The sequence below is a fragment of the Pagrus major genome, chromosome 17, assembly GCF_040436345.1.
Source record: "Pagrus major chromosome 17, Pma_NU_1.0".
NCBI classification, from domain to species: Eukaryota; Metazoa; Chordata; class Actinopteri; order Spariformes; family Sparidae; genus Pagrus; species Pagrus major.
Genome location: NC_133231.1, coordinates 27,802,420 through 27,828,919, shown reverse-complemented (window position 1 = coordinate 27,828,919; position 26,500 = coordinate 27,802,420). Strand labels below are relative to the sequence as shown.

Genomic DNA, 26,500 nt, shown 5'->3' with positions numbered 1-26,500 from the left:
GAACTGTGTGGGAGAACAAAATCTTTAGAGACCCGAGGCTTACACAATACTGTATGTACATTAACTCACTTCAACCCTTCAGATTGCTGCTTCTTATTTCTCTACAGCATATAGATACTCTGACAATATACCGTAGGAGTTTTGACAGTGTTGTAGCTAAGTTTCGACTAAGGGCGGAAGGGTATTCTACATTTTTCTCAACAGTGCGCTAACCCCGCAGTGCTTTCTTAAACTTAATGTTACTGATTGAGGCAAACCAGCTCGTATTTCATTCGAATTTTTTCATGAATAACAGCCAGATTGCCTGATTTGAAGTCAAGACACTGCCTATAGGGGAAAAGTGCCAGGCAGACAACCGAGACGATCCAGAGATGAACCCTGACCCGGCTGAGAGAAAGGTCCTGTCTTTGAGCGCGAGAGCCTGATGCTCTGGATTTGAGAAATAATAAACAAACACAAGCAGAAAGAGAGAGACACAGTGACCCATTCATTAGTGAAGCTGACCCTGCGGGGACAAAGGAGCTGTTCATTAAATAGACACTCGAGGCCCAGTCAGAGATCAGGCCCTCAAACTGACAGTGAGGATATCACACTCAACATATATTGTTCAAAGCAAAGGTCCCCAGTGAAGAGCCGGGGGACTCCCAGGAGACTAGCTGTTGGCTCCATGCTGGCCCCGTGTAACGAGGAATAGCTCATTTTATTAATATTATTTCAGTTAAGTTTGTTTGCAGAACTGACATTTCAGGTGTTTCTAATCTTCATTAGCACCTTCCCTGGTTTTACTGCATGTAAAAGCGTCAAAGTTAGCTCATTATGACAGGAAAGTAAAGTAGAAGGAGAAGTAAGAAAGAATATAGTGTCTATGATCCAATTACATTTTTATATGGAAATTAATAATACCGTTTCAAGGTTTGCCAATGATTCATCCATAATTGATTAGTTTGAGGTATACTGTAGATATCAGCACATTTACTTAGCATCACTATTAATTCCTTCTTTAATAATGTTTCTGTTTTATACTGTATAATGTTGTCAGCACATTTTCCTTCTCCTTTATACATTTATACATTTACTGTCAGAACAGGTCATCTGGCTAACACCTCTGCCTCCTTAACACCCGCCACCATCCTCTTATTTTTCCCTCTGCGCTGCTCATCTCTCACTTTGCTCTGGTGTCAGCAAATACAGCACAAACACGAGCTCAGTGACAGAGGTCGCTGCTCCAGACATGCATGAATTTTTCATTTGCTTTTTTGAAGCAAATATTATATAAAAGAGGTATTTGGTTGAGCTTGAACTTTCAGCAACTCCAACAAGTTTCCAACTCAGAGGGTTTACTGAATTCAGTTTACTTCATACTCACTTTTAAGAGGGCTAACCGGTTCAGATGTTTGGTCAGGGCTGAGTCATATTATTCTACTAATGTCAAGGATAACATGGTGTACAGAGGAAAAACCTCCAGCAACAATTCTAGTATATAGAGGATTTTAATTAGTGGCCTTCAACAGGGTCATCCTGATGCTCGAGTTTTGACCTCTTAAGACTCTTCTCCTTCTCCATTCACCTGGGAAGTAGGCAACGTGTTGCCAGGAACCCTTACTCTCCTTCTTCAAGGATTTGATCGTGGACAGATCACCACATAAATACTTAACTTATCCTCATACCTAAATGACTGAATAGGTCGATTGCCAGTTACTCCCAAAATGGCATCTATCACCGTTCCCAAAACCAACCATTGCACCCTACAAGTAACAGGCTTGCCAGACCTTCATCGTACGGTGGCAGTCTGTGCTGGTTTAGGCAAGAATTTTACCTGGTTAGGTTTCCGAAAACATTGTGGTTTGGGTGATATTTACTATGTTACTTACGTTACTTATAATTCTGTCACGAACACACGGACGTTACATACGTATCTTAAGTTATATTTATAATAACTCACCATTAACCTTTGGTTTCACACAGGACATGAACAGCACCTGACTTCCTCCTTTGCTGCTGTAATAATTACTACAACCACTAGAGGTCGCCACCTAACAACATAAGTCAATATGAGTCATACAGTAATAAGCTGCTGGGTGCTGGCTGCTGACGGGCGTAAATGCTACACTTTGGTGATTTTTGTCTCTTTATACAGCATTTATGTATCGATTTTTGTTTCTAAAAGTAACGTTTGCTCACCTGGCTCACCTCTGATTGAGTTATAGATAGCATTGATGAAAACACGCTGCCTGTTTTACATGAAACCTGACAAGAATGTAGTCTCCAGAGGTCATCAGTAAATTCACTTATAATAATGAAAAGACACAGAAAGGATGTTTTTGTTGCTGAATGATAAAACTAAATTTACATTTAGATTGAGCAGGTCTGTGCCCCGTGCATGCAGCTTATGCAAGCTTCCTCAAGGACATGCACATGCTTAGAAATGTCTTATTTCACCATGATGTCAATTTGAACTCTCTGGATTTATGTTTGTTCATTTTTCTTCTAGATTTAATTTAACCACACAATAATCTAAATGCAAACAATTAAAGTACTTCCAAATTTCCTGATGTACAGTAGAGTAATGCATAATCTGTGAATACTTTCCAAACATGTGATAAATGGAGGTGAAACACAGTTTGTTTTCAGAATGTCAGATGGTGCTGTCAGACTGCATGCAATATTGAGAAGTTAGCTTTAGGCAACAAGGGCTATGCATTGATTTAGATTTGGAGAAAGTTTTATTTGTTTGTGTAAACAGTGTGAGAAAACATGCAAAGAGTTGCAAAGATCTGACTTAACAAACACGTAACATAGGATATTAGGCACAGAATAACATGCATCCTTAACAAAGACAACATCACACAAAATCCATACTGTGTGACCAGGCAGGTTGAATATGGCTTTGTGAAACTTATTCACTGAGAAACTTTTTATATTCCACTTTCTGAGCCAGATGAGTTTGATTGTGAGAGGTGTGTCAGAGAATAGCCTCAGATAGAAGATAACGTCTATCTGGGATGGATTAGATTAGGGGGGAGGTGTTTTATTTTGGTACCGCAGAATCTGTCAGATTCTACTGCATTTTATATTTTTGGATGGGTATTTTCTCTACTGCATTTTCTTTCTCCGCCTGAAACTCAATATCAGCTCTCGAGATAACATTCGCTATCTTTATCAGTTTGTATTGTGAAAGAAAATTTCTCAAGTCGCCTTTTTCTATTATTGGATTAAAAATAAACATCACAGAGATTTTTTGGACTCAGACAAACACCTGAGAGGTTTCGTCTGGGGAATACTAAATGTATTTCAATCTTTGAATCTTGCTCTTAATAGCAGAGTGTCTAAAAACTGGTAAAAAATACAGCAGCATGATGTGATCTGGAGCTATAGATACCTAGCAAATCTAGTAGTCATTTGATGATCAGATATTGACCGAGTGTGTTGATACAGTGACTAGTAGACCAACCATTTACCAATTTGCTTTGAGGCTCCTGTGAAAGCAGCATCATGTTGACTGGAGATAGATCCTGTCAGCTGTATCAGTGGCTGCGATCAGAGGCAACAAGCAGCCCCATCAGAGGCAGTCATTCCCAGAAATGTGCTCTCGATTTTCTAAGGCACGATTTTTAACTCTGCATGGACGTGGGTCAACATGAGCTGCACTCACTCCGACTGCCCATTGCACACAAAGGGTCCAATCAGCCTCAGGCCACATGCTAATATAATCAATTACTTAAGAGGTTAATGCGAGGTGAAAAGGGAAGCTTCCCAATTAGTTTGATTTCTTCTCCATTGAAGTATCAATAGCCTTCGGATGAGACAGTCAGAGCGCAGGCACCCTGCGTTAATTAGTGTTTTTCTTTTACTTGCTTGGACCAGCTGAGTTGGGCTGACAGTTATCATTTCTGTCAGCTAAGCTTTCAGTCCAAAAATGAAGAGTTGTTCAGGGAAAAGCAGAAGAAGTGTGACTTAAAGCTTGAATTTAATAAATAGTGTGTGCAGATCCTTGTGTCTAAAAGATGCTCTTTGTTTCTGTTAATAGATTTATATTTATAGCGCTTAAAGTTGCAAAGATTTTCAGCCATTTGAGCAGAGCCGATATTTGTTTTTGAGCTTTCTAGTTTGTCAGAAGATAAGTTATACCTACAGGAGCAATAGATAAACACAAATTAACCATAATACTGTATATGTGCATAGGGTTGATAGGGTTGTGGTCGATGAACCTAAAAATAAATAATCTATATGTTGATATTATAAACCAGCAACCGGTATTGTAAAACGTTTTTAGTAGTAAGTATTAAAGGATAAAGCAGGTGTTAGTCCATATTTCTCCTATTGTCAACAAAGAAAAAAAAAAGAAACTTTATAGCGTTTTAGTACATATCTCATAATACTTTCTGACTTCCCTACCCTGTCTGTGTTTACTCTAGTCGGACTCACCAGAAGTAGACAGTTGGTTTAAAGCCTGTCAGGGGGCATCTACATCAGGCGGCGTTCCCCTCTTCCTTCTACTATCTGCTCGTTACTGTTTTCAAAAACCCCGTCACTACAGGAAGCAACAGTAACAACATTTAACGAGCTACCAACCCACATGTTGAAATTGGCAAGTTGCCCTAAGACTAACTTGGTTGCTAACGGTATGAACCCAAACAAGCTCACAGCTGTTATTGTTTCTTTTGTAGGGATTTAGCCATTTCATTGCCAGGGCTCACCTCCCCATGTGGAAAAGTTCCCTACAACATTATTCTGCATGAGCACCCTCTCTCCATCCTGGGTTTAGCAGCACCCAAGATTATTGTGATCAGTTTAAATAAATACAAACAAGCCAATGCGAGACTAGTGGCACTCCAGCCTATAGCTTGTTGGTTCTGAAGGAAGATATGATTGTTCAAAATTGGGTCATCAATGTATAGTTTCACGTTGTAAAAGGCCCAGTTATTTGCTATAAAAGCTAGGCGCTGTAGTTTTTTGCAAACATTACTAAAACGGCAGTAAATGGTGCATTTATGAGGGACTATTTTCAGCATTGGATTGATCCAGATTTGGTGCAGTATTGCAAGTATAGAGCAGCAAGACAGTGCATGTGGGATTGATTCACAATAAGTAAACAGTGTTCATGTTCAATCGTAGTGAAAGAGCATGTCGCCTAATGCAACAGCGACTCATCGATGTGTTTGGACAACAAGGAGCTCTATGGCACAGAAGAGTAAGCTACATTGAGCTACCCAGACAATTCTTGTCAATCGGATCGATTCATCCCTGGTGTTGTTCTTTTCATGGCTTTTTTGACAGTAAATACTGAATATTTACAGCCTTATCCTTGACGATTACTGTAAAAAAGCCCTCTTCTTTAGCAAGCATTGCTGTATTTTTTCTAATTAAGATAAACGTATGATGAATGACTACCTTTTTACTACCTCAGTCCTGTTCCAAAACTATTTGTTGGATCTTTACTGCAATTAGTAAAAGAGGATAAGGGAAGGCTTTGCCAGAGACTTGTGTACAGACAAATCAAAGTTGTATCGATGTTTCTGGCAACTCCTGCTGGTTGCCAATAGAGTTTGATAAAAGATTACTTGCAGCCCCTGTAAATTTGCTTTCAAACACTTTCTTTGATCACCTATAATCTCCACTGTTGCACATCGTATTTGCATTGCCTAATCATCCCTCCCCATCCCTATGGCACTCAGACAGGCACCATGCACTAAGAACCGATGTGTCTGACCTAAGTGTAGCACAAAGCAAGGTCACAGATTACTTTTATTGAATATGACATTTTCTTGCACTCACACATCATCTGCTGCTGGTTGCCAACGGCTTTTCAACACATTTTACATCAAGGAGCATATTAGAGGAGTCTGTGAATTTACTGTGTCATCCTTGAAGATGCATTATGTGCTTTTTCATCACTTGACAACAAGTTAAATCAAACTCTCAGTCTCTCTTCAGCATTTAAGGGTTTGAAGTGTTTGACTAATTGATGCTTGAATAATATGGATTTTTGTTTCAAAGGCACACAAGAGCTTTCAAATGGCATCATTGATCTCCTTTGATTGTTACTAATGCAGCTAAAGGGTATTTGTTAATTCTGCACTTCCAATCAAGTAACAGTCTGTGCAATTATTTCAGTTTCATTTTTAAATCATCCATAAACAAACACTGTGGTGCAGTCTCTCAAATGGTTCCAATATAACTTAAATGTTTCCCCTTTTTCCGGTTTTGATATGTGTTGAAGCCATTTACTCTAGAGGTTTCTGAGAGTGCACCACACTGTCTTTCTTGGAGTTACATCTGAAATTCAAAGGTCTATTGTTTCATATGTTTCACATTGTAATTTGGGTCTGTTCATTTGTTTCCCAGGTCCATGGGGAAGATGCATGGGCAGTGACTGTGGCCCAGGTGGCAGCCAAAGCCGGGCAGTCTGGTGTGCCCATGTGGACGGCTGGACAACGCTTCACACCAACTGTGACCAGGGCCAGCGTCCGTTAAACCAGAGAAACTGTTTCCGTGTGTGCGACTGGCACAAGGACCTTTATGACTGGAAACTGGGTGCCTGGAATGAGTGTGTGCCAGTTTCAGCAAGGACCTTTGGGGCCTCACGGCCGTTCACATGCAGTGGAGGCGAAGAGGGCATTCAGACCCGGGAGGTGGGCTGCACACTCAAGTCAGACGACTCTCCAGCAGAGGATGCCATCTGTGAGTACTTTGAGCCCAAGCCGCGCCTGGAGCAGGCATGTTTGATCCCTTGCCCCCAGGATTGTGTTGTTTCAGAGTATTCGCCATGGACTTCCTGCTCCAAAACGTGTGGAACAGGCCTCAGAAACAGGGTCCGCAGTGTCCTGGTTCCTCCGCTTTTTGGAGGCGCAGTTTGTGCCAACCTAACTGAGTTCCAGTCTTGTAAACTGGGGCCTTGCACAGGTCCAGAGGGCATGTACAGTCTCAGGGTTGGATCGTGGAATCCTTGCACCCTCCCACAGACTCGGACAGAACGCCAAGCGAAGCGCAGGAAAGGTAAAGGCCAGGGGCTCAGAGAGAGAGCAGGAGTCAAAGACCCAGAGACCAGGGAGCTTATCCAGAAGAAACGAACCAGGAATCGCCTTAACCGGCAAGAGAGTCCATTCTGGGACATCCAGGTGGGCTACCAGACCCGGGACGTGACCTGCATACATAGGAATGGGAGCGCTGTGGGACGCTTGTAAGTTGCATTTTTATGTTAATGTGACAGTAAAGTTAATATGTTTTTTTCCCTCAGCACTATTATCTGCCTCTTCAATTTTCCTACTTAGGCAGTGGGGAATGATCTGTCATGATCTGAATTATATCTTAATGATACACATTTTAAAATGAGGCTTTATTATTTAGCATATTACAAGCCTTTAGCAAATATAGTTATTGAATCAATTTGTCTGTCTAACTGCATGTTTTCTTTGTATTGTTGTTATCAGTAAGTAAACTGCTCCTCATATTTTTATCTACCATTGACGTTCAGGTGTACTGGTCCTTAAGTTACTGCGTTTCTAACAGCTGAACACGATGCCAAATTTGTCCTCTTGAAAGTTTTTCATCTCCCTGTCAGGAGGTGACACACAAGGTAGGATGTTTATTGGCTGCGTCTTTGTCACTGCTATGCTGTCAGAGCAACGAGAAGCAACTACCGCAGCGCATTTGATGTCAACTTCTGCAGATAGAAGTGGCAGAGCGACTCAGTTTATGACATGAGATCAATCTCAGCCATGACTTTTTGTGGCACTTTTGAAAATAATACATTTTACTGGGCTTTGAACTGAAGTGTGTGAAAATAGACATTAAGAGACAACATGGGTCATTGAAAGTGCCAAGATTAATTTCTTTGTGGAAGAATATAATCTAATTTTATTTGATATTTTGTTTTATTTGTTGTCTGTGAGATTCTGCAAAGCCCGCTAGTTGTCATTGCCAAAATTGTCACTGTTGTTAAAGTATTTAACCTTGACCCACATCTCAAACTATGTGGTGTCGTCGAATTTGAAGGAATCTGGCATGGAAAGTCCTTAAGAAGGCCTTGAACTTGATGTTGAGTTGTTGAAAACCCCATTGACATTACTACGTGAAATCACAAGAATGAAGGTGAATACACTTGGCTTGAAAGAAGCAGCCAACATATCAAGTCAATATTTTTTTTACATTATTATGTGAATTTGTCAAAATGGAAATCCATCAATGAATCATCACTTGAATATATAATTGAATTCTGCCTTCAGTTGGCGCTATTATCCAAAATACATGCTGTAATTATACAGTATGAGCACTCACTTAAAGTGTTTGTAAGCCCAAGTGGGATCTAACCTCTGGCCCTGACATTATTATTGCTGCTATTACTCTCTGACTGAAGATGAGATAAATCAAATGGTTCTGAAGTCCTACTTGTTTTCTCTGCAGACGTCTCAGCCTAAAATACAGAAGAAACTCTCAATTCCAAAAATGAAATCATCAGCAGAGAACACATCTAATAACGAAGGCAACACAAACATGAAGTCTTACAGTAGTCAGACGGACAAAATACATTTTCACTGGTTTATTAGTGTTTTCACTCATCATATTTAGTGATCTCATTTACACTTGTGTCATGTATCCTGGAAGGATTGGATAGTTATCCTTTTATCAAATAATCAGTTAGAAATGCAGCACATAACATTAGAGATACAACTCTATCCTTCAAACACTGATTTGGGTTGAGGTTAAGGGTTAGGGCAGGGGTTCTCAAAGTTTTGATCACTGATTGCCAATTTCCGGAGCCAGTATATGATTGAAAGCCGCACAGGAAAGTCCATGAACTTGTCATCGCATGTGTGAATAGACTCATAATGCCTTTTAACATTCATTTCCTTGAGCGCCAAATTCGGCAGTAGCCAAATTTACAAGTAGTGTGGTCTTTGTAGGCTGCTGAAAGGGAAAGTATTGAAATGACCTGCGGATGATTAATAAAATAAAATCCATGCATTTCATGTCACGTACAGAGGCCACACAGAATGTTTCTTACGGCCATGGATCTCACTTTGAGAAACTAAAGGCTCAGGAGTCTGAAATCTAGTTTTAAAACCACCTTTCCATTGGTTTGAGACACATTCTACCCAGATTTCAAAAAGGTTGCATGTATCAGCCTCTCCATCACTCATCTGTAACCCTTCTCCTTAGACTGTAGGTGTAACTAGAAACTGTTTAGCCACGGTTTCTTTTTTTCTGCTCACCAAAATGATTCTCAAAATAGTCTTACATTTGGAGACTATTTGTCGTTCAAAAGAAGAAGAAATATTTTGATCATCCAAAGCGCCTCACAGAGGGATGCCTTTTTAAAATTTCACTTTGATTCTATGTAGAAGATTAAAATCAACAGGTTCATAGGAGAAGACCAAGGGCTGACAAAATCCGGAATAAACTCCTGCACACTGTTCACCTCACTTGCAACCAAGTTTAATAACAACGCTCTGGTACTCAGACCTCCACCAGGTTTTTTCCTGACTTTGATTCTATGTCAAATAAATTGAGGAGGGATTCGAAACATACAGTATGACTCAATGCAAGCTTTTTCAGACAGCAAAGTTTCATTGGATTTTAGTCATGTAATGACTTTCTGTTTGGTATGTTTCTAACTAATTGGCTGAATATTTCATCTTTGACTAACATTATCCTCCAAATAGGAACGTTTGACCTATCAAATACAACAACTAACAGTCTGTAGCAGCAGGGTGTGGGCAAATGTGGAAAAACAACAACTAGAAGGAAACAATCAGATTAAGCATTTACATGGTTATCAGGCACCAATATTTTCTTTTTGAACAAATTGTCAAAGGCTTTCTCTACCCCTTTCGATCCAATGAAAATTCCCTCTGAGAGAGTCTGATCGGGCCAGTCTCTTCCAGCTGTCATTATGATTATTAGTGGAATATAAGGGTCCATGTAAATGCAGCCACTGTTCACAAGAAGCTTATAAATCCATAGCTGTTGTTCACTTCTCAGACTGTTGATATGTTGAGGTTTTTGATGAATATATACGCAAGAAAAAAGAAAGAAAATCATCAAGTAGTAATCAGTGAATTCTGGTTCTTGTCACAACATTCAATGATACTATTCATAGTAACCCAATGATGTCTATATTAGAAGAATGTGAGTTAATCAGTGATCCTTATAAAGAGTTGTTTCTGTGGATCTATCATCTCTCGCTCTGTTCCTCAATTGACTGTAACCTAAAATGTCACAGCTCGTCTCTTCCACAAGGTCTCTGATCTCCAGGAAAGAATCAGTGACAATGTCAGTAGAACAAGCCTCTATTCATATTTGTCACATGCCACTGTACTCCAAGATTTGATCAATTATGTACTAAATCTATTCATTAATGCTTTGTTGGCGCCGAGCGCTAAGCAGTGACTGGGATCAAATATTTCAAAGGAACTGTGAAAACAACTCACATGCCCTTAGGAGCATAAATATTAATCCTTGACTTGTTTATTTCTTGTTCTGAAATATTCATAGTTGTTTTTGCCACTTTCGCGAAAGTGGAACAAACTTCCCAGTGAAGCAATAACCCAGTCATACCCTAGCCAGGCGCTCTCTGAACATCTTGCTTCCTTCATTTCCAATTTTGTTTGATGAACATCTGTCATTGGGCCTCTACTTTCTCCGTAGTCCTCGACTCGTCCCAGACAGGCCACTTCCTCATAACTCAGTCTTCTGCTCGTACTGTCAATCAAACTTGCATCATGACCTTTTAATTGAGCTGCTGCTGTGCCACTGTAGGACTTCACATTATCACATTACATCATTGCATTTAACGTTGATTGGACCGTATTTTTGTTTCTCATCTGTTTTTGGAATAATTTCTCCTCTCAGCTATTTTTTTCTCAAGGGCTCTAAAGTTGTAAAAAGGCGATTTTTTAATCACTTGACCCACATAGAATTATGTTTTTCAGTGGCACACTGTTCTAATGGATACAGCTCAAGTAATGAGCGCACAAGTGTTAAAATAAGGAGACTTTCTGACTGCTTATATTTTGTCTGAAAACCCTTGGAGCTGTTGCAAGTACAGTGTAAAACCTACAGGCTTAAAAATAATCATTTTTTCAGACATCACCTTACTTATTTAAATAGAGAATGATTGTGTCCTCATTCTGTCTGAATGACTGAGATGAAGAAATAATGACTTCTTTTTTGCAACTTTGAAATCTCCACAAAAATGCTCGGGCATGCACACAACAAACGGCAAAGACTCAAAGGATCCAGCTGCAGCGAAAATGGGTCATTGGCTGCATTAGGGGCTTTTTAAAACACAAGAAGTTCCTTCTGAGACAGGAAATCAAGCCATCACCCTCAGTGCATCACATTCACTGTTTAAATTCCTCATTGTTTTCCCTTCAATGTAAAAATGAGCTGGCACACCAAACGTGTTTGGCAGAAAAACAAATCTAAGATTTTTCACAGTGTCACTTAAGTACCACTTCAAAGACTGCAGAGGTGTTTTAATCTGCAAAGACACAGGAGTTAAAAGAAGAAAAAAAAAACCCCAGCTCACACTCAGCTCATACATTTCCTCATTTATACCAAAAGTCTGAGTTGCTGGAGGTGAAGTGTGGTGGCAACGTCTAAATGAGAGGTTTCTAAATGAAGCAGAGCTGTAATTAGCACTAATAGCTCGTCAGCTGCGACGCCTCAAGGGGAAAGACATCCAGACTGAGCAGCAGAAAGCAGTCGGCTTTAGTCAGAACAAATTTCTAATGATTCGGTAGGGGCCCAAAGAGGACGGGTTATTCATTACATCTAAATGCTATTTAGATGATCAAAAGATGTGTGTGAGCGATTGATCAGAGGTTGTTTTGGTTGTCTTAAGACTTGAGGATACACACACACCACGCCACACCAGTCCTGTTTTACTCCTAATGTGAAGCTGATTATGCAGTGTGTATGCTAATGAGAGCAGCTAATGACAAAATGTGGCACCAGTCAAGGGCAGAGAGTTAAAAGTGAAGCCCTGCACACCACTTGTAGTGTCACATATCTGTTGCTCTAACGTGTTCGAGGCCATAAACCTTTAAGGCATCTTCGCACAGTGATACTAAAATCTCAGCGAGAGGTCACCAAAAGATTTAAAGTCACCATAATTAGGCATCAGAAAGCTGCACACTGCATGACTCTGTTTGCCATGAATATGCTCTGTGACCAGCTGATGCCAGAGGAAAATAAACAGATAATAGGATCAGTCTTCGGAGAGTTGTAAGGCTTATTTGCTTACTGTTTTTATTTGATTCTCAAGCTTAGATTTGTAACTTAGTGCAAGTCAAACTACAGAAATTAAGGAATAAGCAAACAATCTATTTTGTCTGCCACTGGGCACGAAATATACCAGGAAAATTAAGGCTGACAGGCCATCCAGTCACACTGGCACCATTTCCCTCTGCTTTCACGTCTCCATTATTGACTAAATTAATTTAAAAACTCACATTTTTCCTGTGTTGTTGGTCGTTGCTATTGTGAGGAAAACACAAAGCCATCCAGTTGTCTTTGTGACAGCAGCACCAACTACTATACCAGTTGGGAAGAAAATGTGTTTGTTGGTTTCTTGTATTTTAATGTTAGCATTTGCTGCTTTTTATATTTTTACTTTCTTTTCTCCCAGAAAGACAGAGTTTGGTGGGTGTGATAGATGGACATAGGCACTATGGAGGATGAACTTTAAATTAAAATAAATAGTTTGCCATGTTGGGAAATGTGCTTGTTTGCTTTATTTCCAAGAGTTAGATCAGAGGATTGATACCTCTCTGACAGACCTCAAAATTAGCACCAGCCACTAGCCTAATGCTGCAAATGGCTGGTAGAGTTGCTTCACTCACCAGCAAAAAATGAGCAGCTGGTAAAATGTGAACATTCAGTATCCATTTGCAGCAATCAGACAATTAGCTTAGCTTAGCATAAAGACTGGAGGCAGGGGGAAACAGCAAGACTGCCTCAGTGCTTGCTGCAGATAAAATAATGTGCCTACCAGCAGCTTCAGAGCTCACTGTATATCCATCTTATTAACAGTTTCTTGGCCTGGACCAGTGACTTCCTGGACTGAGTAAATCTTTAATGTCCCCATTACAAGTATAGAATGTTTCCTCTTGTTGGCTTGCATCGGTTTGAGTTCCAAGCAGAGAAAAGCTTCTCTAACCTGTTTAATTTCATCCTTTCCTTTCTAGCCTGTGCACACCAAGAGACCTGCCGCTGACCGTCCAGTCTTGCGTTATGCCCAAAGACTGCCAGGTGACCGACTGGGCCGAGTGGGGCCCCTGCTCCAAAACCTGCGTGGACCCCGAGTCTCCCCGAGGCAATCGCACTCGGATGAGACAGGTGCTCCAGTTTCCCGTGGGCGAGGGGGCGGAGTGCCCGCTGCTGGAGGAGTCAGAGTCGTGTGAACCTGCGGGTGAAGGCGTGCCACCCTGCGCCACGTGAGTTCTTCCTGTTGATGGGGGAGGGAGGCAGGAAGCACAGCAGGGGCTTTTTGAATTTGAGTGGAAGCTCAGATGTGTTTTTTGTCGCGTAGCACTCGACAGGTGCTCATGTTTCACATGGATACAATTGTTAAGTTGTGATAATACCCTCCCCCTTTGTTAGAGCATTGTGAAGACCTTGCTACAGTACGAAACACACCACAGAGATTCATTCTGTACTCCAGTAAAGCTCAGGCAAAATCAATGTATTTGCTTTTCAACCTAGCTGAGGCTGCACAAGCTTCCTGTTGACTTCCCTTTACTCACATCACCAAGCTAATTTGCCTCCTGGGTGGGCCATGGGTGTGTGTGTGTGTGTGTGTGTGTGTGTATGTGTGTGTGTGTGTGTGTGTGTGTGTGTGTGTTTGTGTGTGTGTGTGTGTGTGTGCATGCGTGCGTGCGTGCGTGTGTGCTTCTGTGTTGGAGATAGCATATGGAGACAGATCCATATAAGTGCTTGGGCCAGTGCCAGGTACAAAGTAGAGACAAATGGAGGGAGACTGCAAGGATATTTAAGACCAACACACACACACACACTCACACAAAGATTCGAAACATAGGCTCACAGATGGCCTTCATTGCCTCAGTTTTATCCTGTAACATCCTTGCAAGCTATTCCCAGAATACATATCCATACTCTCATCTTGGAGAGGGTTTGATTTTCTGTCAGACTGGCCCAAAATACTTTTTTAAAGAAATCATCTTCTCAGACCAAAATGTTTCCTTTCACAATTTTTTATTGTCGACCGACACTTCTTACTGTGCCACCACATTATGAGATTACTACCTGCTGTGATGACAATCCTCTAGATCGTGACTATTAAGTATTCATCATCATTTTTCCAAAAATCTGATGTCACTTGTGTGACTTTGAACAGTGGTTTCAAAGACACGTGTTATTCTGTCGGGTAAATAATGTTTAACTGGTTAAACAATGGTGAAGCAGCTGAATTAAGTGGTCCAGTGAATTGTCCACATCACTGAAAGTGCTCTCATGCTGTCACTTCTCAGAAAAACAGGATGACTAAACTGGTTGTAACTATGCAACACATCTCTGCGTCTAAAGTTAGATCTGCAGGATTGTCAATGTGCTGTACTTTGACACTACATCACACCTACACAGAACTCTATCTCTGTCGTACATCTGTCCCCTCTCCTCCATGTTCTCTTTCTCTGTAGTTACACCTGGAGAACCACAGAGTGGAGCGACTGCCGGGTTGACCCATTGCTGAGCCAACAGGACCGTCGACGTAGCAACCTGACAGGACTTTGTGGGGGCGGCCTGCAGACGAGGGAAGTTTACTGCGTCCAGGCCAACGCTGAGCTCCTGAAATACCTCAACGACCTCAGAGAAAAAGACAAAGGTAAAAAAAAACAAACATCAATGCCATGAGGATGTTCCTATTAACTACCTCCATTTACTGACTCAACCTACCCTGCATAGTTGAGTTTAAACCCGATATTATCACACTGAAATTAGATGTATATAGATTTAAAGTATAGCACATAGTATCAGCATTAGATACAATGTCCTTGTCAATGTTATTTTACAGTCTGACCTCATGTTAACTTGCACAAATGATCCCAATGAGTTCCAAGCAGTGAGGTTTATAGATTTTAAATCTGGGAAAGAGGGAGCACTGATATGCGTGCCTGTTATATTTTTGTGACTCAACCTCAGACTGATCTATAAAAGTTCTTTCCGTTATTTTCCTCCTCACACCTCTCCTTAACACGCTCAGTATCTCAGTGCATTCATTAATGTGAAAAGCTCAGCCTTTTTCCTCAAGGTGAAACGTGTTGAACTTGTGAGGACGCATCTTCACCTCCATTCGCGCCCTCCAGAGCAAATTTGCATCTGTTTGTGCCCACTCACTTCTTTGCATTGACCTAATATGCAATCACACTGCCTATAAGATGTGCCTTGTATTCAGTCTAGACAGACTTAGAGAGGGAAATAATCTGCACCATATGGACCCTTAGCGCAGTGTTGAAGTCCCTGAAAACTTGGCTCCGGATCTTTAGTATTTCTCGATATCGCTCATAAGAAGCAAGTTTTCAGGGCCGTGCTGGATATATTTTAACATAAATATACATTATGTTGAAACTTATGGTTCTGTTAGTGTTAGGAAAAAGATCATGTTTTGGCTTAAAATACCTGGTTTTGTCGGCACAAACAAGGCAGGAAATGTCCCAACATCTCATCAAATATTCCGTTTTGTCACTACAAACACAGCAAAATATCCTGTGGTTTCACCAAATGCAGACTCGAACAACAATCACTGGTATGGTAGCCATTTCCACTATCTTCTTTGATTTTGATATTACTAGTTAACTCTGAAAATTGCTTTCGGCCCATCACACATTTTAGTTGTATTGATCTCAGGAGGCTGTCAACTAATCTTCCTTCGTTACTGACACCAAAGCCAACACTGCAGTTGCATATATCAAATCTTACAGCAGCACGCAGCATAGCCTGAGACAAATCAGTTGAACTCTCTGGTGTAACTCAAATAAATTTGATCAAGCACTATTACATGACAACTTACATCCTCCAACCCTCCACACAGTATATGAGAACTGCAGTCCCCTGGTGGATGTGTAGCAGATAATTACATATCAAATGCTTTCAACAGATAAAAGCCTACATGTTGACTCAGTTCATGTCCAAATATACAGTGATGTACAATATTGCATTTGCATTAATAGTTACTGTAGTATGTTTTTGAATCTTCTGTTTTTCAAATATCCCTCTGTGGCCACATTGTCAGCTTCAATCTTCCTGTTGAACATTTAACCAGACTCTTACCCCCCGCCATGTTTTCCTTTTAAACCAAATCAGGAGTAATTTAGAACAGGGATTTGTCTGCTCGTGTGACCTGCTGAGACTGTCATTGGTCACAAGTGCAAAGGCCTCCATTTCTGACACTTGTCAAGCCAGCTTAGAGTCAAAGCTGCCCTCTTAAAGAGGGCGTTAAAGACATTAGTTGAGGCTAAGCTTATGGAGACCAACCGTGCTGATTGCGTGAGTGGCAAAGTCTAAGAGGTGGTGAGATGCCCACTCTTTACTTGTGCCAAATGTGAAGAGCTGTTCCTCTCACGCACACTCAGTGCTTGGGGTGCACTTTATCCATGCTGCCGGGGTTTAGTGTAAGTTGTGGATATGTGGAGATAAGCTGTAGGTTATATCCTGATAAGTGGTCTGAACTGTTGTTGAGTTTGCATTCAATTATTCAGTCTGACATTGTGTACAAGTTTGTCATTTCCTCTTCAGGAGAAGAGTGTATTTTACTCCAACCAATCACTAGTAATAATTTAATTATGTAGAATTTTTCAAAAATATAGTCACAATGTTCTTTACAGTAAATCGAGTAAGACATTTTTTTTTTTAAATGACATAAAATGATAATGAAAACAATTACAATAATTTACCATCAGAAAGCCATTAGTCGAAATTTTCGAAAAACAGATAGCCTAGCCAATACTTGACTTGTTTAGACTAAAGAGTATCAGAGTTAATTCAGGGAAGATATCTGACCTGACACTTAATAAATGCTGTTGATTAAAGATTTAAACTTGAAATCGCATTTCAAAAAATAACACAATGTGCCTCAAAGTATAAAACGTTATGCTAATGAAGTTAAACTCAATGAACAAATACATTAGATTTGTATAATGAGATAATTCCCACTTATTCGTGACTGAATGATTTCTAAACACATTTTTCAGAGATACCTAGATGTGCAAAGTACTGTCAGTAAGTTTAATATATAACGCATGCCACCCTTAAACCATCTGATTAGGTGGTGCTGCATATGTTTAATAGCGACTAGTTAACCAAGCACTAAGGTAGAGTTTTCGCACAACGCAAGCTTGTAATTACTAGAAACTCAAAGAAGGAACATGCACTAAATTTATTTAGTAGCTGATGCAGACCAATCCTGATGTTTAGCTTTGATGAACTGCCTTTGAGCTAACTCACTGTTGTGTTACAGGAATACATTTTGTTTTTAACATTTCTTGAAGGGTTCTCATATTGATCTAAATTTATCTTATGTGATGTTGAATAAATTCATGATAGATGACTTGTGAAGGAAGAGCTGGCAGAGCATTTTCTACGCCCAGACATTGTTTCTCAGAGTTTGAATTGATCGGTAGCCCTTTGACTCTCTGTGCATCAGCTCTAATTAAAGAATAATGAGTCTGGGAACCAAGTTAAAGATCAAAAGACACAGAATGTTGTATATATATATGAAGTGATGTTTTATGTAGACCTTATGAGTTTGTATTTCCTCTGTCTGTCTGTCTGTCTCCTTCTTTCTGGCCTCCAGTTAAATTGCTATAGGGCGAGTGAGATCACAGAGTACTGGAACAAGCATACACACTGAGGCGCCTATAACCTCTGTTAAGATACAGTTAAAGGTTCATATATCAAACATGTTGATAGTGGTGCTGCTAGGGCTGCCTCTGCAGAAATGTGCGTGACTTGTGTGAAGACACACACACACATACACACATGCACAATGTTCTTATCTTCTTGGCGCAGGATTTCTCTTCCCTCCATTGGGGGGTAATCTTCCAGCATACCACTGAGACAGAGAGGTAGACAGTGGTTCAGTGAAGTTTCCTGCAACCAGCGCTCTCCTTCCCTCCTCTCTCATGCATAAATATCACCATGCAAAAGGGCGGAAGATCCCCTCAGGCCAAGATCTGGAATCAGCTTACAACCTCCTAAATCTTAACCTTAATCTTTATGGGGGAGTAGTTCCCATATGACCCCAGATCAGTATCGCAGCCTAAGTAATGTCATCCGGCACTTCCACATCTAAGGCTGTGTATCTTTGGGTCTGCTCAGCTGGAGCATATAGATGCCTAAAGCACTTCTCCAAACCTTATGGGAGTTGACATTTTGGTCACATTTCCAACTATTTAAGATTTGAGATTGACTCAAAATTCCTTTAAAAAGTGTAATGACACTGAGTGTATCTGGGGAGGCTTATTAGAAATGTTCAAGTTCATCCTGTCATTGCAGGATAGAACAGTAGCTTTTAGAGCTCAGGTTGCACCAAAATCACTTTCCAGATGACAGAAGATATTAAAGGAATAGTTCAACACTTATAGCATAGCATAAAGACTGCAAGCAAGGGGAAAGAGCTAGCCTGGCTGTCAAATCTTTTAAGTGGTCTTATTTACGCAGTGTGTGTTGTTTGTTTAATCAGTATGTGAACAGAAATGTAAAATAAACAATTTGTGATTTTAGTGCAGGTTACTAGTCAAGCTTTTTCTTGACCCAACAAAGGTTATTCATCCAGGTAGTGCTTTTACGTATGTAGCGTCTTCAGTTACAGTGTGGGTTGCCAGATGGGTTTTAGTTTTGGCACGGGTACAATAGCACTGGCATATGGCAACCTCGCTATGACAACAAGAGTTTGAGATCGTACATACAGTCATTACTCTTGGCGCTTGTTTGCCAAGACATAGTTTAAGCTAATAACTCCCTCGAAACTACATAGTGCACCTTTAAGGTCCCATGCTATGCTTATTTTCTGGTTCATGCTATAATCACATGTTTCCATGCCCTAGTGTTCAAAAAACAAATTAATTTAGACATACTTTTCATTGCTGCAGCACCTCTATTCACCCTCTGTCTGAACACGCCATCTTGTTGCCTGTTTCTTTAAGGCCTCTCTTTTTCTCTCCTGAAAAGCTCAGTCTGCTCTGATTGGCCGGCTCTCACAGAGCAGGCACCACTCACTGGGTTAAAGTATCACGGCCACGCTGGAGGTGTGGCTGAGGACGGCGACTGTATAATTGTGTCATCACAACCTTACAAAACTTCTGACGGCCTGTTTGAAGGCACAGTTTCTGAATACTGGCTGTGTGTGTTTCTCTGCGGATGCTTTTACAGTATTCATACTGCACCCAGTCTGACTGGGATGTAAACTGTTTGGGGTCTAAAGTATGTGATGGGCCGCCTATCCCCCCCTCCTTCCTTCTGCTATCTGCATGTGCTGTTTTCAAAACCCCATCGCTACATGAAAGAACAACAACAACCTCCAAGCTATTAACCTGCACACTGAAACTGGCAAGTTACTCTAACATTAACATGTTCGCTAACGGCACGAACATAAACAAGCTAGCAGCTGTCACATTTTCTTTTGCAGAGATTTAGCCATTTTAATGCCAGGGCTCACCTCCCTGCATGCAAACCATGTTTCCCCCGACACTATTTTGCAGGACACCGTTGCTGCATCCAGGGTTAACTCCCCCGAGACTATTGTGATTGGTTGAGAAACATGCAAACAAGTGTTTTTTCCCCCATACCTGAATGTGAATTTATGCTGCCAGACCTTTATCCAGCACTTTAGGGGTGCAGTGCTGTAGAAATAGGTATGGCTTTCCGAGACTATACCAGCACCTAGACCTGCTTTATAATCAAAAAAGACACGAGAATCTTACTTTCTACAATATTGGACCTTTAGTTAGTCAGCTTTACAGCTGCTGGGAGGTCTATTTTGAAAAGAGCAAGGCTAGCTGTTTCCCCTGCTCCCATTTTTTATGCTAATCTAGGCTTTAGACATCCTGACTCCAGCTCTGTACTTGACACATAGACATGAGAGTGATATTGATCTTTTCATTCCAATCTTGGAAAGACGGCGAATGAGCATAAAAATGTTGACCTACTCCATTAAATACCTGGAAAGCCTATAAAGACAAATTTACAATGTGGACTGACACTGACATTCAGCTGAGTTAATTAGCTGCCATGAAAAGCACCAAGGTAAATTAGGGCCGATACGTCTGTCGCTCTGAAGTTAAAAAGACTGTAATCTGATTTATTTTGACTGCAAACACCAAAATCTCCAACCTGATCGCATGACATGGTCACCAAAAGTGCATGTGGCCTTTGATCGTAAACTGTGGCTCAAAATAAATGATGCACAAAAAAAACTTCCACTATTGCTCAGACCAAAGATAATAAAAGACAGATTTAATCATGTTCTTAAAGCAGTTTATTGTAAACAAGCCCGGGATGTGAGGCCCAGCTCTCTGTGGCCTCTCCTGCTGTTGCATTAGTCTCTGCCTGTCTCTTGTGCTTCCTGTTACTCTCTGTGTTTGTTTGATAGTGCCTCCGTCTCCCCAGTGTGTGTGCGTAGCTAATAGCGGTATCTCCCCTGTAATTGCAGCGGGTCAGACCCAAAGACAGCAGAAGCCTAGTGTCCCCCCTCTCCTCTCCATCACCTTCCAGATTACAGGTAGGTCTTTTTAGTCACACTGATAACGAAGCCCCAGCCTCTCCCTCTGCTTTACGCCTCCCAGGTCTCCTTTTTTTTTTTTTTTTTGTAAGTATTCCTCTTTCTCTCCTCTCCACGTTCTCAATGTCAGTCTCCTTTCCTCCATCCTTGTTTCCTCTCCTCTATCCTTTCATCCTCTCCTCTCCTCTCCTCTCCTCTCCTCTCCTCTCCTCTCCTCTCCTCTCCTCTCCTCTCCTCTATCCTTTCATCCTCTACTCTCCCCCTCCCTCTCCTCTCCTCTCCTCTCCTCTCCTCTCCTCTCCTCTCCTCTCCTCTCCTCTCCTCTCCTCTCCTCTCCTTTTCCTTTTTATTTATTTTCCCTTTTCCATGTCTCTTCTACTCTCCTCTATTCCTGTTTCATCTCCTTTGCTTATCTCTCATTTCTCATTTTCGTACGTGTTTCCTCTCTTCCCATCCCTTCTTCTTCTCATCCCTTCTCCTGACCTGTATCATTGTGTCCTCTCCTATTCTCTTCTTTCCTCTCGATATCCGCTGTCCTCATCTCCTCTATCTTTGTCTTGTCCTTTCCTCTTTCCTTTCCTCTCAGCTCTATCCTTGTATCATTTCATATACTCATCTCCCCTTTTCTCTTTCCGTTGTCTCCTGTCCTCTGCTCTCCTCATTCCTCCTCTCCTCTCCTGTCCTCTTTTTTCCTCTCCTTTTGATCTCTTCCCATCTCCTCTGGCTTTATTTCTTGTCCTTTCCGCCCCTCGTTCCTTGTTCCCCCTCCTCCCTTCTGTTAATGTTTCCTCTCTTTTCCTGTTTCCGTCGTTGATTCCACTCTTAATTTTTCTTCTCCTCCGCTCTACTCCTCCTTTGCTCAATCCTTGTTACCTCTCCTCATTCCTCCTCGCCTATCTTGTCCTCTTCTGACCTCTCCTATCCTTCCCTAATTTCTCCTTTCCTTTCCTTTCTTCTCTTATCTTTTCCTCTTCGTCTCTCCTTGTTTCCTCGCCTCTTTTTAACATAACAATGGATCACAAAAGGGAAAAACATATAATAATAATTAAAATATTGATTTTAACAACACTTCGAATGTCCCCCTCAATACTCTAATACTTTAATGTATATTTATGATGATGTTAAATGTACACAACACAAAGCTTCTCTTTATGCAGGATGTTCGGGATTGTTGCCAAATCCTACAAAGGGACAAGTAGTATTACAACAAAGTTCTGTATTCTCCCATAAAAAACCCGGGCAGACGAGTTGCTGCTTTGAAGGGACTGTGAGAAAAAACTTTGTTCCTCCACAAACAGAATATGGAAATTGAGATGTGAGACATTTTCCACCACTGCAGACAGTAAGCCACACTCGCATGAGGGATTTTTCCCTCCGTTGTCAGTTGAGCACAATAGAAAAATGAACTCACTGGAGAGCACACTATAAAATGGACTAATAGAGAAGAAGGATATAGAGAGAGGTTTTTTTCTCTCTCTCTCTCTTCAATACTCGGTGTTGGTCCTCAATTTTGTATCCCCAAGAGGATTGATGTTAAAAGATTGAAGGAAGTGTAGTTCCCCAATAAGACTTGGATTAACAGTGGCTCAGCAAACTCAGTATTCGACTTTCAGTGTATTTGTAGGAGGAATTAAGCATTTTGCATTTCAAAAGCCGCACTTGCCTTCCCCTGTACAGTTCCAAGGGAATTATGATTCGCTCCCCTGACTATGAGAGACTTTAAGCTCTCAGATGTCTTGTAGGAACAGTTTGAATACAGGCAATAAAGTGCCTCAGGTTGAACATGTGACGAGATCTTTTAATCTGAATAACTAAATATCTGGTGTATTTGAAATGTATCACTCAGCACTTAAAAAGTTGAGATCAATCCGTCCGTTTGCTTGTAGACAAAAGTCTTCTATGTTTTTCAAACTTTCATGCCATAATTGAAGTCTTAAGACTGAGGTGGATTTTCTTTTGCTGGAGGAATAACTTTGTAATACCCCAAACACACACAACAAAAGATGCTAATTCAATATTCAATATTTTCCATCAAATTAAAATGAAGCAAAGTCTACCTACATTAACAATTGTCCAGTGAGCCCTGCGGTGTCATGAGTTGATTACAGGAGATGAAAACAACACTAAACTCTCTAGAGAGGTCATATTGATTTGAGGAAATTGTGCTTGATATTAAATTGTCTATTACAAGATCACTTTCATAAGAATTTTTTTTCAGCGTTAAATTATTCTTGTGGTTGATATCTTCTTCTGAAATGCACCTCTTGAAATGACTCTTAGCATAGAAAATGAAATGAAAATGAAATGAAAAGACTATAAATTATAGTCCTAGTGAAGATATCAGGTTTCAGCTCCTATTAAGTCTGTCTCACTAAAATAAAATGTCTCTATATTTTATGCAGTTTTAAAGGTTATTCATTAGCATTTGATCTGCATTTGAGAATTAAACTGGATCCATATACACAGCTCTTCGTGATTGCTCTGTATGTGTGTAGCTGAGAAAAGGAAAAAGGTTTGGCAGTGTCAGTCAAACTGTGGAGCTCCAGGCAGGGGGTTCAATCGGTCTGCTGAATGAGCAGAACTCACTTTTATTACCAAGGAAGCATCAAGGTGGTGCCCTGTTGACCCACTGATTTAAAGAAATAAGCCAACATTTTGGGAATCAGAGATGAGACCATGATTTAAACCACTTTCATATCACTCTGTTTAATATGTAGCTACAACCAGATGGCTTAGCACAAAGACTGGAAGAAAGGGGAAACAGCTAGCCTCGCTCTGTCCAAAGGTAAAATAATCCTGCAATAAAACCAACCAAAATTTTGTTTGGACTCTTTGGTTTTTGTGTGGATTAAACAAACTAGATATGACGGGTTAATTAGTGAGCCATGCTAGCTGTTTCATCTTGTTTTCAGTCTTTATGCTAAGATGAGCTAAGCTAACCAGGTGCTGGCGTGTCGCTTAATTTCTAACCTACAGATATGTGAGTTGTATCAATCTTCTCATCTAACTTTCAGCAAATACATGCATTCACAAAATGTCAAATTAGTCATGTAAGGCCTATACCACATAACAGCCACTTTAATTGATATTATAAACACTCTTGCAACCTTATTTTGTAGAAAAATGTCCCCAAAGCTAAGTTATGGCCCTTTAAATTCGGATGGATTTTGATTGGCTGTCAGTTTTGCTATCGCTCATCAAATCCACTTCCTCCTTCTCTGTCCTCATATTTCCTGTCAATCTCCTCCATCTAGTATTGAATAAAAACTCGAAAAAGGGAAAAAAGACATGAATCCACAGCTCTTGAAAATACAACCGCACCACTTTATAATGACAGTTATGCATACATACAGTATACGCATGCATAAATGCATGAACGCCACACATCAAGTTTATTTATCGTGGCACGGTTCAGCAGACATGTAGAAATGTTTTCTGCACAGTTGTCACAGAGCTGTGCCTTGCATGGCGATAGCATCTCTGCTTTTTATTTCGACAAAGTTCCTCAGTGTGAGTTCAGACAGGCATGGGCTTACCCGTCGTATCATGAAAAAGGCTCTCTAAAGCCAATATGGCACGGCGAGGGGAAGTAGATGCCAAATTACACCTCATGGAATAAACATGAGCCAAGACATTACTGTTCCCTTACACCTTGACTGTTGTATTGTTGCATCCTCTCTCCTGTCTCCGTTGAGAGTCGGTGGGCCAAGCTCCACAGCGTTTTATGTTTCTAGCAAGGCACTGCATGAGATAATCATTGCTAATTTATCATTCTGACATGCTAACAGGGAGGCGATAAACAAAACAAAGGCATAATAGTGTCTACTTCACAGGCATGTTTTGTTTTTTCGCTGTGCTTCTCATCTGCTCTCTAAAGGGACTGTACTGCCAGGAATAAAAGTAAATGAGCATTATTGTATCCCTTGTTCCTGTTGATTGTAATGCTGGTTAAATTAAAAAAAAAGACCCACATAAAGACAAACCAGAATAGGATCAAAGAAAAGCAGCTTCATTCTAAATGTGTCTTATTTGTGCTCCCTTTTTTGTTCATCGGCACAGCCTCCCGCCCAGTGGAAAACAAGCTGTGCGAGGGTCCGATCCCCAACCGGTCCCAGCTGTGCCAAATCCCTTGTCCCATCGACTGCGAGGTGTCACCGTGGAGGGCCTGGGGGCCGTGCACCTTCGAGAACTGTGACGACCAGGCTGGAAAGAAAGGTACGAAGATATGGTTTGATGGTTTAATGGTGCTTTAAGCATTAGAATCATTTATTTATGTAATGTTTATTTGTACAGGGAAAAGTATGAAGCATTAACTGATGCTACACATCTCAGCATTTACAGCCTAGGCTAATTTGCAATTCCCTTCCCTAGATGAGCCTTTAAAATACATGAAACATAAAACTCAACAACAAATACACAAGAGACAATACAAACAAAAATTTAACAATTAATACATAGAAGAAAAAACAGACAGAACAAAACGAGACACAAACTGTAAAACAAAACAATGGAACAAGAAGCATCAGATCATTCATGAAAACATGAACCGATCCCTCTAAAAAAATTGTTTAATTTTAATCCGTCGGGATCCATTTTGAGTACTGCAGGTAACAAATTCCACATATTGATCCCGAACTGGAAAAGCTATTGGTTCAAATGGAGGATTTACATAAATTCACCTTCGGATTCCCGTTAGGTTGAGCCCAAAACTCTGAATGGAAACACAAAGTCATTGAACTCCTGACGAGCGTGAATATTTTCTATACTTTCATACTTTTATAAATTCATTTAAAGATGAATTTATAACAGTTATTGTGGTTTTATTGTTAGTAAAAGATGATAATGGCCAGTATCTCAGACCAATTAAATTCCTTAATTAATTTCTAAATACCACCACCACCCACCAATTCTTTTTTTTTTTTTTGCTCTATTAAACATAATAAAAATGTTGAAAGTAATTTTTCCATCATCTGATATGAATACTGACAGTTTTACTCTGTGAGAAACAACAATGAACTTTCTTCGTTCCTTCTTATTGCTTCCAGTAATTTTACCGATGTATTCAAATGAATGTGAATATAATATATTATAACGTATAAACTTTAATTACCTTCATCTGGATGCTCTGCGCTATAGCAACCCAAAAACTATGGTTAAGCATATTTCTTTTTCCAGTGAAGTAAATGCTGCCTATGCTCTATCTGACACTGTTATGTTTTTTTATAAAACAACATAATTGAGATACTGTATAAACATGATTGTTGAGTCTGTAAGCGATCATTAGTCTGTGATATTCATTATAGTTTTTCTACGTGTTGTTCAATTTTAAACTAGCTATGTATGGCCACATAGCTTCCGAGAATAACACTGAATAGTTAATGATTGAATGTCTCTGGTAGTAGGACATCTTGTTAAAAATACATAGGAAACATACCATTCTGTAGACGGTCCTGCAGCCACATTGACAAGACATTTTCAGCACAAAATGTACCTTTTGTTGTATCAGTAGGTAGCAATTGTTCAGTCAGTGCAGTTATAGTCTGAGTGGAGTAAAATGTTCATGCAAAATTAAACATAATTTAATGCGATGTATGTGAAAGAGCAATTAAGTGATCAACGTCAGTGTCACAGGCCAACTTCTGCCTGACTTGATTTATTGGTCATATGTGCATAATGACTGCTCATCTGTAACGTTACTGGAGGTAAAAACTCAGTTCGTACTGTAACAAGATGGGCGGAGTAGGACTTCTGATTGCCTCGAGT

General features: G+C 40.4%; 1 protein-coding gene across 1 annotated transcript in view; it reads left to right on the top strand.

Moving 5' to 3' along the window:
- thsd7ab (thrombospondin, type I, domain containing 7Ab) overlaps positions 1-26,500 on the top strand; it is a 147,154-nt gene that overhangs the window by 44,174 nt on the left and 76,480 nt on the right. The window contains exons 2-6 of the mRNA XM_073484541.1: positions 6,346-7,180; positions 13,191-13,439; positions 14,661-14,845; positions 20,669-20,737; positions 24,797-24,952. Coding sequence (XP_073340642.1) covers positions 6,346-7,180; positions 13,191-13,439; positions 14,661-14,845; positions 20,669-20,737; positions 24,797-24,952 — 1,494 coding nt within the window. The remainder of the gene's footprint in view (positions 1-6,345; positions 7,181-13,190; positions 13,440-14,660; positions 14,846-20,668; positions 20,738-24,796; positions 24,953-26,500) is intronic.